The sequence below is a fragment of the Hypanus sabinus genome, chromosome 10 (genome assembly GCF_030144855.1).
Source record: "Hypanus sabinus isolate sHypSab1 chromosome 10, sHypSab1.hap1, whole genome shotgun sequence".
Lineage (NCBI taxonomy): Eukaryota > Metazoa > Chordata > Chondrichthyes > Myliobatiformes > Dasyatidae > Hypanus > Hypanus sabinus.
The window spans coordinates 139,848,662-139,867,991 of NC_082715.1; the positions used below are offsets into that span (position 1 = coordinate 139,848,662).

The following is a 19,330-nucleotide window of genomic DNA, read 5'->3' on the forward strand; positions in this document are numbered from 1 at the left end:
TATTTACCTCTCTCACTTTCGTTTCAGTCTTGTCAAGCCTTGACTGAAATACGGTGACAACAGCCCTCCCTTCTTACCTTACACACTCCGGGAAAGAAGATTAGCGATTGAGATAGATGCTATTAAAGGAACAGTATTAGTTTAGTTCTTGCTTCCTGATCCTGAGCCATAGTGACAGTGCTAGTCAATATGATTTAACCTTTCTAAAACATAGCAATTAATAAGGTTGTGTTTTTCTTTTAAAGATTTGACATCCAGAGTTTCATTTGGGTGCAGGGAATGATACACACCATCGAAATGATAAACAACTCCTCACTACTAAACGGTGTTAAGCTCGGATATGAAATATATGACACGTGTTCAGATGCTTCCAAAGCCATAATAGCTGCGATGAAGTTACTTGCCAAGTCAAACTCCACGGGCGATGTCCTGGAGGTTCACTGCAACTACACGGATTACAAGCCGATCGTGAAGGCGGTTGTGGGTGAAGTCTATTCGGAGCTGTCAATTCCTGTCGCCAGAATATTCAACGTGATGCTGATACCTCAGGTGTGTAAAGGCAGCTCAAAACCTACTTATTTAACTTTACCATTAACTAACATCTTTCTTATCTTTTATTTTCATATTTACACATCATCCCATTGTAAAGTACTTTGAACTACCTTGTCTGTATGAAATGTGCTCAATAAATAAATAATAATATTATTATTATTCAGCTTCCCTTTGACTGTTGATTCACATCCATAGATCTCAGCTTGTTTGAGCTTTCACAGGATATCCATCACAGGGTATAGGAAGAGTTCACCCATGAAGACCATAAGACATAGGAGCAGAATTAGGCCATTTGGCCTATCAAGTCTGCTCTGCCACTCCATCCTGGTTGATTCTTTATCCCTCACAACACCATTTTCCTATTTGCTCCAAGTAACATTTGACGCCCATATTAATCAAAAACCTATCGACCTGCTTTAAATATACCCAATGACTTGCCTCCAAGGCTGTCTGTGGCAATGAATTCCACAGATGCACCCCCTGCTAGCTAAAAATGATTCTTCCCTTTCTCAGTCCTGGATATAGCTTTCCAAGCCAGTCAATAGGTCTAGAATTTGTATGGGAGTGTAGTGGTTAGCAAAATGCAGTTACAGTATCACCTGTAAAATTGGGGTTCGATTCCCACCGCTGTCTGTACGGAGTTTGCACGTTCTCGCTGTGACCACATGGGTTTCCTCCAGGTTCTCTGGTTTCCTCCCACTTTCCAAACATGTATGGGTTAGGGTAAGTATGTTGAGTTTAAGATGACGCTGGTGAACCTCAGCAGATTCCGACTGGTGGCCGATGAAACAAGGAAAGCAACTAAATACTTTGTTACTCACAATTTTTTTCTGGAAAAACAATCATCGCAAGTAATAGTCTCTAACTTCCCTTTGGACTTGGAAGCAACTTGATGTGGCAGAACCCAGGCAAGGCATGGTGACAGGCCGGTCGCTGAGAACCTGGAAGAGGGTGAAAGGTCAGGCAGAGGCCAAATCAAAGCCTTGGGGTCTAGGCCCCACAGTGTATCGACGCAGCTAAACACGATGCTTGGCTGGAGATTTACAGCCAAATCAAGGAAATGAAGGCCAGCATATCCAATTAGCAGAACCCATAGTTTGGATGAAGGTTTACAGGTCGAATCGAGGTGGTGAAGTTCAGCATATCCAATTAGCAGAACCCATAGTTTGGATGAAGGTTTACAGGTCGAATCGAGGTGGTGAAGTTCAGCATATCCAATTAGCAGAACCCATAGTTTGGATGAAGGTTTACAGGTCGAATCGAGGTGGTGAAGTTCAGCATATCCAATTAGCAGAACCCATAGTTTGGATGAAGGTTTACAGGTCGAATCGAGGTGGTGAAGTTCAGCATATCCAATTAGCAGAACCCATAGTTTGGATGAAGGTTTACAGGTCGAATCGAGGTGGTGAAGTTCAGCATATCCAATTAGCAGAACCCATTGTTTGGGTGGAGATTTAAGCACCAGACCTGATTGAAAAGTTCAGGGAGGCAAGGAGCAAGCCTGTTCGAAGTGGCAGAAACTCATGTTCAGATGGAGATTTAAGCACCGGGCCAGGTTGAAAAGGTCAAGGTGTTGGGGCCTAAGGCCGGGCATGGGCCAATTAAGATAGCTGCTTGGCTCTGTGTTGAACTATGTGTCTCGGCCTCTCTTTGTGAACTCCAGTTCAGAAACACTATTTGTTTACAGTTACTGTTTGCATGATGTTTTTTTTTCATTGCACCTTCTTTAAGGGTTATTTTAGTCTTTCATTTTTTTGTGAACATGAAGTGTTTTTGATATTCTCTGCACAATGGCTGTTAGACAGTCTTTTTCACATATATATATATATATATGTATAGGGCTTGTTTTGGGTTTGTTTGTTTTGTGATTGCCTGTTAGGAGACAAATCTTAAGGTTGTGTAATGAATACATACTTTGAAAATGAATGTCCTTTGAACTTTGAACTTTACTATGCTTGTGCTGGAAGCATGGCAACTCTTGCAGACTGCCCTCCTATGTCTTATCATCATATGGTCTTTTTCGGATTATAGAAAAATGGAAGGTTATGGGAGAGGGAAGAGCTAGGTTGATCTTAAAGCAGGTTCAAAGGTTGGCACCACATTATGGGCCTGTACTGTGCTGTAGTGTTCTATGGAATCAGTGGGGACTCAATTCATCTGGAATGGCACAGTACTTTTCCAGTGTATTGGTGGCAGGACTGTAGGTCCTGTTGGAACACCACACACAAGACGCTGGAGGACCTCAGCAAGTCAGGCAGCATCTGTGCAGGGGAATAAACAGAAATGGAACCTAATTCTGAATTAAGGAGAGCCATAATGCAGAATAAACTGCATTGTAGTTCTCCTTGTAGAGACATGGAGTCATAGAACACTTCTGCACAGAAGTAGGCCCTTCAACCCTTCTAGTCTGTGCTGAACTATTAACCTACACCTGGACCAAAGCCCTCCATACCCTTCCCATCCATGTACCTATCCAAATCTCTCAAATGTTGAAATCACACCCGCATCCACCACTTCCAAGGGCAGCTTGGTTTACATTCTCACCACCCTCTGACTGAATAAGTTCACCTCATGTTCACCTTTCACCCTTAATCCATGACCTCTAATTCTAATTTCACCCAACCAAGTGATAGACTACTCAATCTTTCTCTATAATTCAGGTTCTCACTCCTGGTGATATCCTTGTAAGTTTTCTCTGCACTCCTTCAATCTTATTGACATCTTTCTTATAGGTAGGTGACCAAAACCACACACAATATTCCACAACACTCCTCATGTCCTAGTGTTCACCTTCTAAGTCCACTCTAGGTTGTCCTCCCAAAGTGCACCACCTCACACTTGACCGTGTTAAATTCCACCTGGCATGTTTCAGCCCATTTTTACAGCTGGATCAGATTCTGCTGCAAGCTTTAGGTAGCCTTCCTTGCTGTCCACAATGCCACCAATCTTTGTGTCACCTGCAAATTTGGTAATCCAGTTCACCACATTGTCATCCAGATCATTGATAATAATGACAAATAACAATGGAACCAGCACCAGTCCCTGTGTCACACCACTGGTCACAGTCCTCCTGTCAGAAAAGCAACCATGCACTACCACTCTCTGGCTTCTCCCACAAAGCCAATATCTAATCCAATTTACTACTTCATTTTGAATGTCAAATGAATGAACCTTCTTCACCAACTTCCCATGGGGGATCTTGTCAAAGAGCTTGGTAAAGTCCATGTAGGCAATATCCACGGTCTTGCCTTCATCAACGTTCCTGGTAATTTCCTCAAAAACTCTATAAGATTGGTTAGATACGGCTTACCATGCACAAAACCATGTTGACTGTCCCCAGTCAATCCCTGTCTATCCATGTATCCGGTCTCTCAGAATACCTTCCAGTAACATACCTAATACTGAATTCAGGCTAACTGGCCTACAATTTCCTGGCTTATTCTCAGATCCTGTCTTAAACAGCTGCTACAACATCAGCTATCCTCCGTTCCTCCGGTGCCTCATCAGTCATGAAGGATGTGTTTCTGGCAGTTTCTGCTAGTCCTTCTGCGATTTCTGCACTTGCTTCCTGTAGTGTCTGAGGAAAGCATCTTGTCAGGGATTTATCCACCCTAATTTGCCCCAAGACAAGAAACACCTCCTCCTCTCTAATCTGTGTAAGATTCATGACCTCACTGCTGCTTTGCCTCACGTCTATAGACTCTGTGCCCATCTCCCAAGTAAATACAGATGCAAAAATCGATGGAAGATCTTCTCCATCTCTTTAACTGGGATGTGTTCACACACATGACCCACTGGGCATGTAACTGTACTGCACTGGATGTAGTCAATGCAAAAACTAGTAAAGGAAATTCTGGGTTAGAAATCAAATGCGTAATATTAGAATCAGAATACAGTTCATCATCAGAACATGCCAGTCAAGATGGTGCTTGCGTACAATGCTCCCATGGTCGACATCTTCTGGAATGACCATGAAATCATTTATTTCACATCTTTTATGTCTTTTACATCTGGTTTTCAACTTAAATGTGATTCTGGAACTGCTGGAGCGTGTGATTCCCCACTTGGAGGTCATTTGGGTGCTTCAGTGCTCTGCAGTCTCCTAGAGGATTCTGGGAGGCAGAAGCAGCTTGTCCGAACTTCGTGGTGAGGACATTGCAGGTCGGACCATGAGCCGATGTTCAGCTCCAATCTGTCAATTAAAGCAAAGAGAGAGATTGAAACACCGAGGCAAATGCACCAGGTGCCTGGCTTTTGAACGCTGGTGGGGATCGCTCTGCTGCTAGAGTTGGGAATCTGTCACTGTGCCCGAAGAATGTTACCCAGGCTTTCTGCATTTTGGATATGGATTTAAATATGGACTTGGACTATGAGCTTTTTCAGTCTTCTTGTTTTTTAATATTCTGTATCTTTCAACTGAAGTTTCTCATTCGCTGTGTGTCAGGGAGGAGGGATTTAGGGTTTGATGATTGTGCCATGCTTTCTTTGTAATTGCAGCTAAGTACTGGACCCAGGACAGGTTCTCCAAAATAATAACACCAAGGAATTTAAAGTTGCCAACCCTCTCCACCTCAGGACCTCCCGTTTGCTGCTGCTGAAATCAATAGTCAGCTCTGTGGTCTTGTTGATATTGAGTGAGAGGTTGCTGTTGTGACACCATTCAGCCAGATTTTCAATCTCCCTGCTCTATACTGGTTCATCACCACCTTTGATTTGACCAATGTTACGTACTCGTGACACATGACAGTGGTACCCTTGTCACGTGACTGGGGTTGAAGCTATACTGGACTTGAGGTAATGGTCTTGTGATGGTGGAGTGATATCATTTTCCTGCCAGTAGCGGTCATGTGACAGGTTTTTTTTTTACAGGGTATAAAAGGAAGACCCCACCCTGTGAGGAGGGGCAGTTCGTGGCAGGATTTGCCATGTTGACTTCATGCCACTGTGTGATTTAATGTGATGACGCAGTTTAGTTGAAGGATTAAGTTTTATCTAATGCCTAAAGTTTAAAAGGTCATTGCCAGCAGTTTCTTTACAATACTGCTAGTTGAGAATCAGTGGAGAGTGAAGATCGGAGTTCAGGAGTTAAAGATCGAGGAGAATCTATTTCAACGGTGAAACGGGTTCGACCTTGTTTGATCCTTATTCAGAAGGAATTCTTTGACTGTTCTCGTGTTAATCTCTGCGGGATAGCAGAAAAGATTGAGGACAGTGTGATAAAGAAAAGGTCTGTGCCTTTAAGCCGTTACGTTTTGTAAATTCTTCATGGGAAAAGTTCGACTTCGGGGACTGAAGCAAAGTGACGTGAAAGAGAATTTAAAACGTCTTAAAAAGTCACTCCCTTAAATGGACTGTGAGCATTTTGAACTAGTGGCAATCCTACTTTAAAGAACTGTTTTTGCAACATCGCTTTCAGAACTATTGGAGCTGCATCGCTTTAAGAACTGTTTAAGCTGCCGCACAGCAGATGATTTCCGGTTACGTCAGTGTTTGTTTACTTTTGGGGGGTTTGTTTTCAGTGTTTAATAAACGTGTTATTTGTTATATAAACCCTTGCCTAACTCATATATTTATTGTTGCCTGAATACATAACATAAATGACAGTGGTTTCATCAGCAAATTTAAATATGATATCGGAGATGTACTCAGACTCACAGTCATAAGTATCAAGCACGTAGAGCAGGGGCCATGCACACAGCCGCTGATGGACATTGTGGAGGAGATGTTTTTGCCATCCGAACGGGTCTGAAAGTGAGAAAATCAAGGATCCAATTGCACAAGGAAGTATTGAAGCTAAGTTGTTCAAGCTTATGGATTAGTTTTGAGCAGATAATAGCATTGAATGTGGAGATATAGTCGACAAAAGCACCCCGATGTGTGCACCTTTGCTGTCCAGATGTTCCAAGGTTGAGCAAAGAGCCAACGAAAAGGCACCTACTATGGAACTATTGAGTTGGCAGGCATATTGAAGCAGAACCAGGCTTCTCAGGCCAGGCAGGAGTTGATATGTTTCATCACCAACCTCACAAACCACTTCATCACCGTGGGTGTTAGTGCTTGTAACAATCATTTTGTTCTGCTTTTCACCTGTGTGCTGGAAATAACATTAAAAAATCTTGAAACTTGAATATTTAATCTTGATAATAAATTTAATTTGACTTACTTTGAAATTGAATGCCATCTGTGTGCCTAATATTTACTTGGACCTTAGTCTCATTGACTAACTTTCCTTTATTTTGAATGTTTTACAGATTAGTTTTGCATCATCTGCTTCTATCCTGAGTAACAAAGGGAGATTTACATCATTTTTACGCACTGTGCCTAGTGATATCCATCAGACGAAAGCTCTGGCCAAACTCGTCAGGTACTTTAAATGGAACTGGGTAGGGGTCATCGCGACTGATGATGAATATGGCATGTCTGCAGTGACTGATTTCACAGTTCATGCTCAGAAGCTGAATATCTGCATTGGTTTCAATGAAGAGATTCCAACTTACGTGTGTGATGATCAGAGTAACCTACGGATACAGAAATTGATCTCAAAAATTGAAAGCACTCCAAATGCAAGTGTCATTGTCCTGTTTGCTAAACAAGCCATCGTCGTTAAACTGTTCAATGAAGTTATTCGCCAAGGCATTAGGAGGACATGGATAGCTAGTGATGCTTGGTCTATGTCCAGAGCAGTGGCAAAGATGAAGAATATTAAGGAAGTAGGAAACATCCTGGGCTTCTCCTTCAAAACGGGATGTATTCCTGGTTTTCTGACGCACTTGAGGAAACTGACACCTCCAGCCCAGGGATTTAACAAGTTCATTGAGAAATACTGGGAACTCTACACCACATGTTCGAAGGAAGACAAAAACTACACAGAAACATGCAGTTCAAACACACCGCAATGCCTATTCCAGCAGGACAAGAAGCTGATACAGCCTTTGAGCTGTGATGAAATGAATGAAGAAGACGTCCCTGAAGATGATATCAGTCATAATATTGAGCTGGGTATCACTTACGCACTATACATGGCAATTAAATCCATTGCAGAGGGTCTGAAGATTCTCCTGAAATGTCAGAAAGGAACATGTCAAAGAAATTTTGATTTTCCACCATGGCAGGTAGATATTTTTAATCTAATATTATTCTTCCTTTGCTAAAATTTATTCTAATTTAAATATAATTTACTTACTTAAACCCATCGCCCCTACTGGGGCATAGGCCGCTGACAGCACAGTCCCCTGGCCGGCCAGTCCTTCAAGTTGTCCCCAGCTTCCTATCCCATCTTCTCCTTCCTGTCCCAGGGATGAGGTCTTTGTAGCTTCTGCTGGAGTTTCTGAAGCTCTGGGTTTTTATGAATGGGGTTGTTAGCCCCATGCACAGCTCTCCTCCTTTGGCAGCTGAATTTGGGACCGTTCACGTGGAGTTAATTGGACTATAAAGCAATATCTTAGATATTCCTTCAACTGCATATTAACTGCATAGTATAAGCTCACTCAGCTCCACTGTGAACTGATTACAGAACCTCTGGACTCACTTTCAAGGACTCTACAACTCATGCTCTCGGTATTACTTCTTTCTTTATTTACATAATTAATCTTCTTTTGCTCGTTTATTGTTGTCGGTCTTTGTTTTATGTGTGGTTTTTCATAAATTCTATTGTATTTCTCTATTTCCCTATAAATGCCTGCAAGAAAATTAATCACAAGTAGGTACAGCCAATGGAGACATATACATACTTCGATAATAAATTTAGTTTGACTTGGTACTGCTAGAGTTTGAACTCTTCCCTTCTCTTCACCACCCCACTACCTCCCTCTGATTGGCCCCTTCCTTCCTTTTTTCCCATGCTCGATTCTCCTCTCCTATCAGATTCCTTCTTTTTCAGCCGATTACCTCTCCACCTATCATCTCCCAGCTTCTTACTTCATCCATCTCCCCCTCCCCACCCACCTTCACCATTACCTATTTATTACCTACCGCCTCCCAGCTTGTACGCCTTTTATCCTGGTTCTTCCCCCTTCCTTTCCAGCCCTGATGGTGAGTCTGATGCATCATCAATAACTCTCGGAGACGGGAGGCAAAAGATAGGCTTTTATTAGCTGCAAACGTGACCACAACATCTTGGAAACTGAGGGAGGAGCAGTGCCTCCAATCGCCTTTATACAGGGGTCTGTGGGAGGAGCCACAGGAGCAGTCAGCAGAGGGGCATGCCCAGACAGGTATACACATAGTTTACCACAGGGTCCCAGCCTGCCACATTGACTGTTCATTCCTCTTCATAGATGCTGCCCGACCTGCTGAGCTCCTCCAACATTTTGTGCAAGTTTCTCTGGATTCTCAGCATCTGTAGAATCTGTTGTGCTTCATTTTGAATGACAGTAATTTTTGTTATTGGACCCTCACAAGTCAAATTCATTATCCATTATTTCAGAGCTATCAGATCAAAATGTATGATTAATGTAGATCACTGTTCCAGCGCATAACACAAACAGGTAAAGATAATATTGTTATAAATTTCTTTAAACAAAATTTCTGTCTAAAAATCGAAAAGACAACCTCCTATTATTTTGATATATTTAAACACCTCGAAAGGTTTTGAAAGATTGAAAGCACATTGTAAGTGAAAAAAAAACCTAATTTACAGTTATTATATCTGCCACTTGGCATGAATAACTTTTCATTACCCAGATATGCAAGGCTTTTATTGTAGAATGCCCTTGTAGGAGAACAAAATATATATTCCTCATTGGGAAAACAGAGTTCCCTCAATAACTAAATTGGTAATGGTTACACAAATAACCTAGTGATTTTCTTCAATTTTGTTCATTCATTATGCATTGTGTCATATGACATTAGTGACCATGACCATGATAGCTCTTGGCAAATGTATCTACAGGAAAATGTTTGCCATTGCCTTCCTCTGTGCAGCGGCTTTACAAGACGGGTGACCCCCGAGCTATTATCAATACTCTTCAGAGATTGTCTCCCTGGCGCCAGTGGCCACATAACCAGAATTTGTGTTACGCATCGGCTGCACACATGACCATCCACCACCTGCTCCCATGGTTTTGTGTGACCCTGATCGGGAAGCTACAGCTTGCCCAAGGGTCACCTGCAGGCTAGCGGAGGGAAGGAGCACCTCACACCTTCTTTGGTAGAGACGTACCTAAAACCCCACCACCCATTTCTTCATATGGCAAATATCAGGACAACAGGCAAATATTATCAGTTCCCATTCCTGCTGAAATGTTTTGAACAATAATAATTTTTCCTTCTTTCTCCAGTTGCTGGAAGCAATGAAGATGGTAAAGTTTACCGTGGATGAAAGGTTATTCTATTTCGATGAGTCTGGGGACGCCATCAACGGATATGACCTAATACAGTGGGAGATGGAAGAAGACGTTACCAAGTTCAAAACCGTTGGAGAATATAAGCTTCCCGATAAAAAAGTATACATTTATGATGAAGCAGTCAAAAGATTTGGAAAGGTTGGGATTAACTAATTGAAGTGCAAGGTTTACCATTCCTTCAATATCTTAAAGAGGTATACGGTTAATAGCAGGATTCTTGCAGTGTGGAGAGACGGAAGAATCTTGGGATTCTGGTACATTTGACAATGTAGTTAAGAAGTTGTGTTGGCCTTCATTAGTCATGGAATTGAATTCAAGAGTCGTGAGGTAATGGTGGAGCTCCAAAAATCCTGGTTAGACCAGGTCATCATGGCTAAACCATTTCCCATAACCTTTCACATCCTAGTCACGAGCCTAGTCAAGAATGACCTGACAGGTTATTCTTAATCAGTTGCTGCCCTACCCACACCAAAACAACATCTTGGAAAGATGTCACTCAGGTTTTAAAGCTTATCATAGCGCAGTCTGCCCTGCTGAAAGTGTACAATGATCTCCTCCTCTCGACTGACTCAGGTGACTCTGCCATCCTAATTCTTCGTGACCTCAACACAGCGTTCGATACTGTGGATGACGCCATTTTAATAGACCGTCACCAGTACAGAGTTGGTGTTGATGGCACTGCCTTGAACTGGTTCACATCCTACCTCAAAAACAGAAGCTTCTCCGTCAACATAGGCAAATTTTCCTCTTCCCCAGCTAGTCTCTCCTGCACGGTCCCACAAGGGTCCTTCCTAGGTCCCATTCTTTTCTCTATATACATGCTTCCCCTTGGCCAAATCATTCAAAACATGACATTTCCTTCTATTGTTATGCTGCTGACACACAGCTTTATCTCCCCTTGAAACCAAACGACTGGTCAAATCTAGCTAGCCTCGTGAACTGCCTTGAGGACATAAAGCATTGGATGCCACAGAGCTTCCTACAGCTGGATGAAGACAAGTCTGAAGCTGTCCTATTTGCACCCCCCCCCTGACTCCATCAAAGTGATTACCAACAGTTTTGGTAACCTGTCCACCCTTATCAAACCCCACGTCAAAAACCTCGGCGTGATATTTGGTTCTGCCTTTGAGTTTGACAAGCAAGTTAATGCAGTAGTAAAAGCTAGTTTTTTCCAGCTTCATACTATTGCCAAAATCAAGCAGTTTCTCTCTTTCAAAGATCTCGAGAAAGTCATCCACACCCTTATATCCTCCCAATTGGACTACTCCAACTCCCCGTATACTGGGATTAGTCAGCCGTCCCTGTCCCGTCAGCAACTGGTCCAGAACGCCACAGCCAGGCTCCTGACAGGTGCCCGGAAGAGGGACTATATTACTCCTATCCTGGCCTCCCTCCACTGGCTGCCAGTATGGTTCAGAGTTGATTATAAGATTCCCCTGTTTGTTTATAAAGCCCTAAATGGGCTGCCCCCACCCTTATATCACAGACCTTCCAACCCCTTATTCTACTTCCAGGTCCCTCAGGTTGGCTGACTTGGGGCTCCTGGCTGAACCGCGATCTAAATTTAAGCTCAGGGGTGACTATGCCTTTGCTGTTGCAGACCCTAGACTGTGGAACAGCATTCCCCTCCCTGTCAGATCTGCCCCCTCCATCGACTCTCTTAAATCCAAGCTCAAAATTTACTTTCATTCACTAGCGTTTGAATCCTCCTGATGTGGCTGATTTTCGGTTTGTGCCTAGGCTCGTGTTGTTTATTTTGTGCCTATAAGCTGTTGGCCTTGTTGGTTATGTCTGTGTTTCTTGTATTTGTGATTTTAGCTACCTCTTGTGGTTTGTACAGCACTTTGGTCAACATGGGTTGCTTCATAAATAAATTTGACTTGACTTGACTATCAAACTCTGCCCTAGGTATGCCCAATAACCTGGCTTCCACAACCACCACTGGCAACAAATTCTACAGATTCACCACTAGCTGACTAATGAAGTTCCTCCATTCTCAATGGATGTCCATCTATTCTGAGGCCATGCCCTCTGGTCCTCTCTACATCCATTTTACTTAGGCCTTTCAAAATTAAATAGGTTTTAATGAGATCCCTCCCATTCTTCTGAACTCTGGCGAGTACAGGCCCAGAGCCATCCAATGGTCCTCACACGATAAATCTTTCATTCCTGGAATCATTCTCATTAACCTCCTCCAAACCCTCTGCAATGTCAGTATATTCTTTCACAGATAAGGGGTCCAAAAATGGTCACAAATCTCCAAATGTGACCTGACTAATTCCTTACAAAGCTTCAACATTACAATCAACACACACAAAATGCTGGTGGAACGCAGCAGGCCAGGCAGCATCTACAGTAAGAAGTATCAAGCAGGATAGACAAAGGAAAATCAGTGCATGCTGAGTACTTGGGTTTTCAGAAGGCCTTTGACAAGTTGCACACATGAAGCTGGTAAACAACCTAACAGCCCATGGGATTACATGAAAGGTACCAGCCTGGATGGAGTATTGGCTGATTGGCAGAACGCAAAGAGTGGGAATAAAGAGAGCCTTTTCAGGTTGGCTGCTGGTGACTAGCAGTGTTCAACAGGAGTCTGTGTTGGGACCGATTCGTATTACATTATATATCAATGATTTGGATGACAGAATTGAATACCTTGTGGCAAGTTTGCAGTCGATATGGAGAAAGGTGGAGAGACAGGTAGTGTTGAGGAAGCGAAGGAGCTACAGAAGGACTTAGATTAGGAGAATGTGCAAAGAGTGGCAGATGGAGTACAGTATCAGGGAGTGTATGGCCATGCACTTTGGTAGGAGAAATAAAAGTGTAGACTATTTTCTAAATGGGGAGAAAATTCTAAAATCTGAGGTGCAAAGGGACTCTGGTGTCCTCATGCAGGAGTTCGTAAATGTTAATTTGTAGGTTGAGTTGGTGGTGAGGAAGGCAAATGCAATGTTAGCATTCATTTTGAGAGGACTAGAATATAATGTTGAGGCTTTATAAGGCATTGGTCAGGCCACATTTGGAGTATTATGAGCAGTTTTGGGCCTCTTATCTAAGAAAGGATGTGCCAACATTGGAGAGGGTTCAAAGGATATTCACAAAAATGATTCCAGGACTCAAAGGAGAGTTTGATAGCACTGGGCCTATATTTACTAGAATTCAGAAGGGGGATCTCATTGAAGCTTATTGAATATCGAATGGACCTGATAGAGTGGATGTGGTGAGGATATTTCCTTTGGTGAGGAAGTCTAGGACCAGAGGGCACAGCCACAAATTAGAGGGACGTCCAGTTAGAAGAGAGATGAGGAGGAATTTCTTTCTTCTGTGAAGATCAGGTCACTGGATGCATTTAAGAAATTTGTCAGTGCATGAAAGATTATGGGGAGAAGGCAGGAGAATGGGGTTAAGAGGGAAATGGACCATCCATGATGAAATCGCAGAACAGACTTGATGGACTGAATGGCCTAATTCTGCACTTGTGTCTTATGGTCTTAAGGTGCTAAAATTCTCTTTACTCCACAATAATACTGATACATTTGACTTTAACTTCTCCCTCTAAGTCTATCATATTATGATCACTGTCTCCTCAGGGTTCTTTTACCTTAAGCTCCCTAATCAAATCTGATTCAGTACACGATACCCAATCCAGAGTTGCCTGTCCCGTAGTCAGCTCAAACACAAGATGCTCTAAAAAGACACCTTGCAGGCATTCTACAAATTTTCTCTCAGGATCCAGAACCAACCTAATTTTCTCACAAGACCCACATATTGAAATCCCACGTGACTATTGTAACTTTGCTTCTTTGACAAATGCCTCTATCTTCTATCGTAATTTGTTGCCTAACTCCTGACTACTGTTCTTTAACCTTGTAGTTTCTTAACTCTAACCACAAGGATTCTACACCTTCCACTTCTATGTCACCCCTTTCTAAGAATTTGATTTCATTTTTATTTACCAACAAGAGGCACCCCACTCCCTCTGACTTCCTGCCTGTCCTTTCAAAACAATGTGCATCCTTGGATCTTGGGCTCCCAACTATGATCTTCTCTCAGCCGTGACTCATGATGCCCACAGCGTCATACCTATCTATCTTTAACTGCGCTCCCCATGCGCCAGGTCAGCATTACAGCACGTTCGGTAGACTGCATTAGCATGGCGATCAGCACAACGCTATTGCTTCCTGGGGCATCAGAGGTCAGAGTTCAAGCCCAGCCTCCTCAGTGAGCAGTCTTTGTATACCCTCCCCACGGGATCCTTCGGGTGCTCCATTTTCCTGCCACAATCCCAAGGGCAATTTAATTGGTTATTTGTAAATTGTCCCGTAATTAGGTTAGGTTTAAATCGGGGTTGTCAGGGGTGCTGGGCACCACAGCTCAAAGGGCTAGAAGGGCAAACTCCATTATTTAAATAAAAATAAAACCCAAATGCATTCACATCAGAATCAGGTTTATTATCACTGGCATGTGTCGTTAAATTGTTGTTTTAAAAACTATAAATTAAGATTATATATATAATCAGTAATGCAAAAGGAGAGAAAAGAAAATAGTGAGGTAGTGTTCATGGTTTCAGTGTCCTTTCAGAGATCTGATGGTAGTGGGGGAAAAAGTTGTTCCTGAAATGTTGAGTGTATGACTTCAGGCTCTTGTATCTCCTCCTTGATGGTGGCAATGAGAAGAGGGCATGTCCTGGGTTATGGGGGTCCTTAATGATGGATGCCAAACGCTGCAGGTAGATTAAGCAGATAAATGGGGATCTGATGACTCAGTCATACTCATATCTATAACGTGTCAATCTGGCAAGTCTCCATTTCAATGTAGTGAGTTACTGCACATGCATATCGAGCTTCCCCCAACCACTCCGAGCCAAACAAGTGTGATTTGAACACAATCTGCTGGAGGAACTCAGCAAAATAAGCAGAATCAGTGTGAGGAAAGGATTTTTCAGTATTTTGCATCAAAACCCTGCATTCTGCTGAAATGTGTGGGCATAAGACCATAACACAATCAGACATAGGGACAGAATTTGGCCATTTGACCCATCAAGACTGCTCCACCATTCCACCATGGCTGATTTATTAACCCTCTCAACCCTATTCTCCTGCCTTCTCCCCATAACCTTTGACACCCTTACAAATCAAGAACCTATCAACATCAGCTTTAATCATACCCAACAAATTAGCCTCCCCAGCCACAGATTCAACACCCTCTGGCTGAAGAAATTCCTGCTCAACCCTCTTCTAAAGGGATGTCTTTCCATTCTGAGGCTGTGCCCTCTGGTCCTCGACTCCCCCACTATAGGAAACATCCTCTCCATATCTACGCTGTCTAGGCCCTTTCAATGTGTGTGGTAACACTTGTGGGCTGCACCAAGCACACATTGGTTATTGACGCAAATGACAATTTGCACTGTCTGTGTAAATGTACATGTGACAAATGCATCTAAATCTGAACTTTCTCAGGCCAGATGCAGGGTTTCACCCAAAGTATTAACAATTTCTTTCCTCACAGTGAACTGCCCAAGTTCCTCTTGCAGTCTCTGTCCTGCTACAGATACCAGCATCTGCAGTCTTCTGTGTCTGGATTATTATTTAAATGTACCATGTAACAGCTTCATGGATAATTTTCCCTCTGTGGGCCATGATGTGACAAAGCATCTTTGACTGAATTATAAAGCGTAGAACATGGAACGCTGCAGCACAGTGCAGGCCCTTTGGCCCACAACGTTGTGTTGTCCCTTTAACCTACTCCAAGATCAATCTAACCCTTTCCTCCCACATAGCCCTCCATTTTACTTTCATCCACATGCCTTTCTAAATCCCTCTTAAATTTCACTTATGTATCTACGGATTTGTCTCCACCAGCAGCCCTGGCAGGGCATTCCACATGCTCACTGCTCTTTGTGTAAAAAAACTTACCCTTGACCCCTTTATATTCTCCTCCAATTACTTTAAAATTGTTCCCCGTGGTATTAATCACTTCTACCCTGTGAAAATATCTGAGGCTGTCCACTCGATCTATCACTCCATGCCTTTATTTGTAAAACAATTTCAAAAGTAGATGTATGGTTGAAATACTTAGGAAGTGCCATTAAACCAATTGCCTGGACATGCAGTGAGGTTCCAATTGCAGAAATTCATTCAATGTTTTGGTGAATAAATCATTTATTGTCATTTACCTTATAGCTACTTACTTATTAATCATTTATTAGTAAGTTGTGGGCATGCTATTTTGGTGTTGGGAGCTTGGCGAGACTTGCGGGCTGCCCCCAGTACATCTCAGACTGCGCTGCCCTTTGCCCCAGAACGGCGGACTTCACTGTGCGTTTTGATGTTTTGATGCGTATGTCAGAAATAAAGCTAACCTTTAACCTTAAATCATTCCACCAGGATGTGTTTTCCAATTGCTCCCGCTCGTGTAGACCTGGGGAAAGGAAGAATGCATACTCCTTACATACCTGCTGCTATGACTGTGTGCCGTGTGCGGAGGGATATCATTCTGCAGGCTGGGGTAAGCATTTGCAATCATTATCAGAATCAGGAGCAGGTTGAATATCACTGGCATACAATATGTCATGAAATGTACTTAGTGGCAGTAGTACAGTGCAATATATAAAATATAAATTACAATATGATACATACATATTATTGTAATTTATATATATCCAATGTGTGTGCTTATGCATATGTGCGCATGAGTAGATTATATATAAATTAAATAAATAGTGCAAATAGAGAGCAAAAATGGATGCTTTGATTCTGTGCCCATTCAGAAATCTGATGGTGGAGTTGAGAAAGCTGTCCCTGAAACTTGTGAAGTGTGTGTCTTCAGGCTCCCGTGCCTCCTCCTTGATTGTATCAATGAGAAGAGGGCACGTTCTGGGCAATGGGGGTCTTTAATGATGGACGCTGCCCTTTTGACGGTATCCTTGGTGGTGGGGAGGCTCGTGCCCATGATGGAGCTGGTTAACGTCCTGCCGCCGTACCAGATGGCGATGAAACCGGTTAGAATGCTCTCCATGGTACATCCATAGAAAACTGCTAGCGTCTTTGGTGACATATCAAATCTCCTCAAGCTCCTAATATAATCGCTATCCTGCCTCCTTTGTAATCACATTTAATATGTATTTGAACATTAATTAGTACAGCACAGCACTGTGGGCTGAAGGGCCTGTTATGGTACAGTACTGTTCTATGCCATGTTTGTAAATCTGGAGCCTAACAAAGACATCCTTCTTTCACCACAGACATGAACGATTGTTTAAAATGCTTGGATGGACAGTGGTCTGAAGCTGGAAGTTCCAAGTGCAGTAACAAGACCATTGAATTCTTCGACTGGAATGATGGGTTTGCAATCGTCCTTGTAGTGTTTGCTTCTTTGGGGATTGTGTTAATATTTGTAATTTTAGTAATATTTGCACTGAATTTGAACACACCGGCGGTAAAGAGTTCCGGAGGCTATTTCTGTTTTGTCATTCTTTTCTCGCTGTTCCTCTGTTTCGTAAGCACTGGGTTTTTTGTCGGCAAGCCGTCAGATTTGCACTGTAAGATTAGACAGCCACTCTTTGGAATAAGCTTTACTATCTGCGTCTCTTGGATCCTGATCAAATCCTTCAGGATCATCCTGGCATTTAATTTTGATCCCCTCATTCATCATCAGATGAAAAAAATGTATAAGCCCTTAGTAATCCTAGTAACTTGTACTCTAATACAAGTCATTATTTGTACAGTTTGGTTGTTAGTGAAAGGGCCCTATTATACAATAAATCATAGTATACCTAAAATCATCTTACCAAAATGTGATGAAGGTTCTAATGTAGCATTTGGTGTTATGTTGGGTTATATAGCTCTTCTTGCATTTCTTTGCTTTCTGGCTGCTTTTATGGGGAGAAAGCTCCCAGATATTTATAACGAGGCTCGGTTCATCACATTCAGCATGCTTATCTACTTAATTGTGTGGATCTCTTTTGTTCCTGTGCACGTCAACACCGATGACAAATATCTCCCGGCTGTTGAAGTGGTTGCGATTTTAGCTTCAAACTACGGCATCTTGTGCTGCCACTTCTTCCCGAAGTGCTACTTCATCTGTTTCAAGAAAGACCAAAACACTCCCGAAAAGTACAGAAAAAACCTGCGGGAGCACAACGAGCGGAAGCGTCAGGGCAGCCCGACACAAAATACAGTGGTAACTGAATCCTTTTGGTCTGCGCCAGAATCTCCACCACCTATGCATAGCCAGGTCTTTCAGATTTCTGCAATGGTAGAAAACAAGATGTGAACTTATTCCCGCCCTTGAGCATGGGAGGGGAGGCCATTTGCTCTTAATGAAGATGAGGCTCTGGCTGTATTAAGGTTTTGATTTAAACCATAAAACATAGGAGCAGAGTTAAGCCATTTGGCCGATGGGATCTGCTCTGTCATTCCATCATGACTGATTTCTTATCCCTCTTATTCCCATTCTCCTGTCTTCTCCCGGTAGCCCTAATCAAGAAACTATCCATCTCCACTTTAAATTTACCCAATGACTTGGCTTTCACAGCCATCTGCGTCATGAATTCCACAGCTTCGTGACCATCTGGCTCAAGAAGTTCCTCTTCATCTCTGTTCTAAAGGGACATCCTTCTATTCTCAGGCTCTCCCCTCTCGTCTGAGACTCCTCCACGATAGGAAACATCTTTTCCACATCCTCTCTATCTGGACTTTTCAATATTTGATAGATTTCAATGAGATCTGCCCTCATTCTAAACTCCAGAAAGTACAGGCCCAGAGCTATAAAATGCTTGTCATACATTAACCCTTTTGTTTATATGCTACAGCATCTGTAAATTAATGTATTTACTACTCTCTAAAAGGAGTAATAGCAAATTCAGGGATATGAGGTGCAAATCCACCCTTATGGTCACATAACAGAGCTCCCCATGACCACATTACAGAAGATCCCAGATGGACTTTCAGACAATGGCCAGTAACTTGAAATTATTGAAATGACTTTGCTTTACACCCCCATTTGATAAAATCATATGAAATAAAGACATTTCAACAAGTTCACTCAAGCCTTACTGTTAAATAATGTATATTAATATCTCCTTTCAAAATAGTTTTCAGTGAGACCATCCATCTCAGTCCCTTTTAGATTGACTCTATGCTACAATTTGAGGATGATAGTTGGAATTCATACACACAGCTGATTCTGCAGATGCTAGAAATTCACAGCGGGTCAGCCAACATTTATGGAGGGAAATATACAGTCGACCTTTTGGGCTGAGCTTCAGAACATTCACAGTTTATTCCTCTCTACAGATGCTGCCTGACTAGTTGAATTCCTCTAGAATTTTGTGTGTGTTGTGATAGATTCACAAGAGGCATAATTACCAGCTTGAAAGATAGCAAAATAAAGAATAGGAAAATGGTTATTACTCAGAATAACCATTCAGACCA

At 42.4% G+C, this 19,330-nt stretch overlaps 1 protein-coding gene across 1 annotated transcript; it reads left to right on the top strand.

The window, feature by feature from the left end:
* The first annotated feature begins 279 nt into the window (after window positions 1–279).
* LOC132401366 (G-protein coupled receptor family C group 6 member A-like) lies at window positions 280–18,170 on the top strand. The gene is made up of 5 exons (XM_059983495.1): window positions 280–549; window positions 6,804–7,664; window positions 9,831–10,034; window positions 16,283–16,403; window positions 17,140–18,170. The coding sequence occupies exons 1-5, from the start codon at window positions 280–282 to the stop codon at window positions 18,168–18,170; spliced, it is 2,487 nt and encodes an 828-aa protein (XP_059839478.1).
* Window positions 18,171–19,330: the final 1,160 nt, after the last annotated feature.

Coding starts and splice junctions, on each gene's coding strand:
- LOC132401366 (XM_059983495.1), top strand. CDS start 280: ATGATACACACCATCGAAATGATAAACAACTCCTCACTACTAAACGGT. Junction 550..6,803: donor ACGTGATGCTGATACCTCAG/GTGTGTAAAGGC, acceptor AATGTTTTACAG/ATTAGTTTTGCATCATCTGC. Junction 10,035..16,282: donor CAGTCAAAAGATTTGGAAAG/GTTGGGATTAAC, acceptor TCATTCCACCAG/GATGTGTTTTCCAATTGCTC.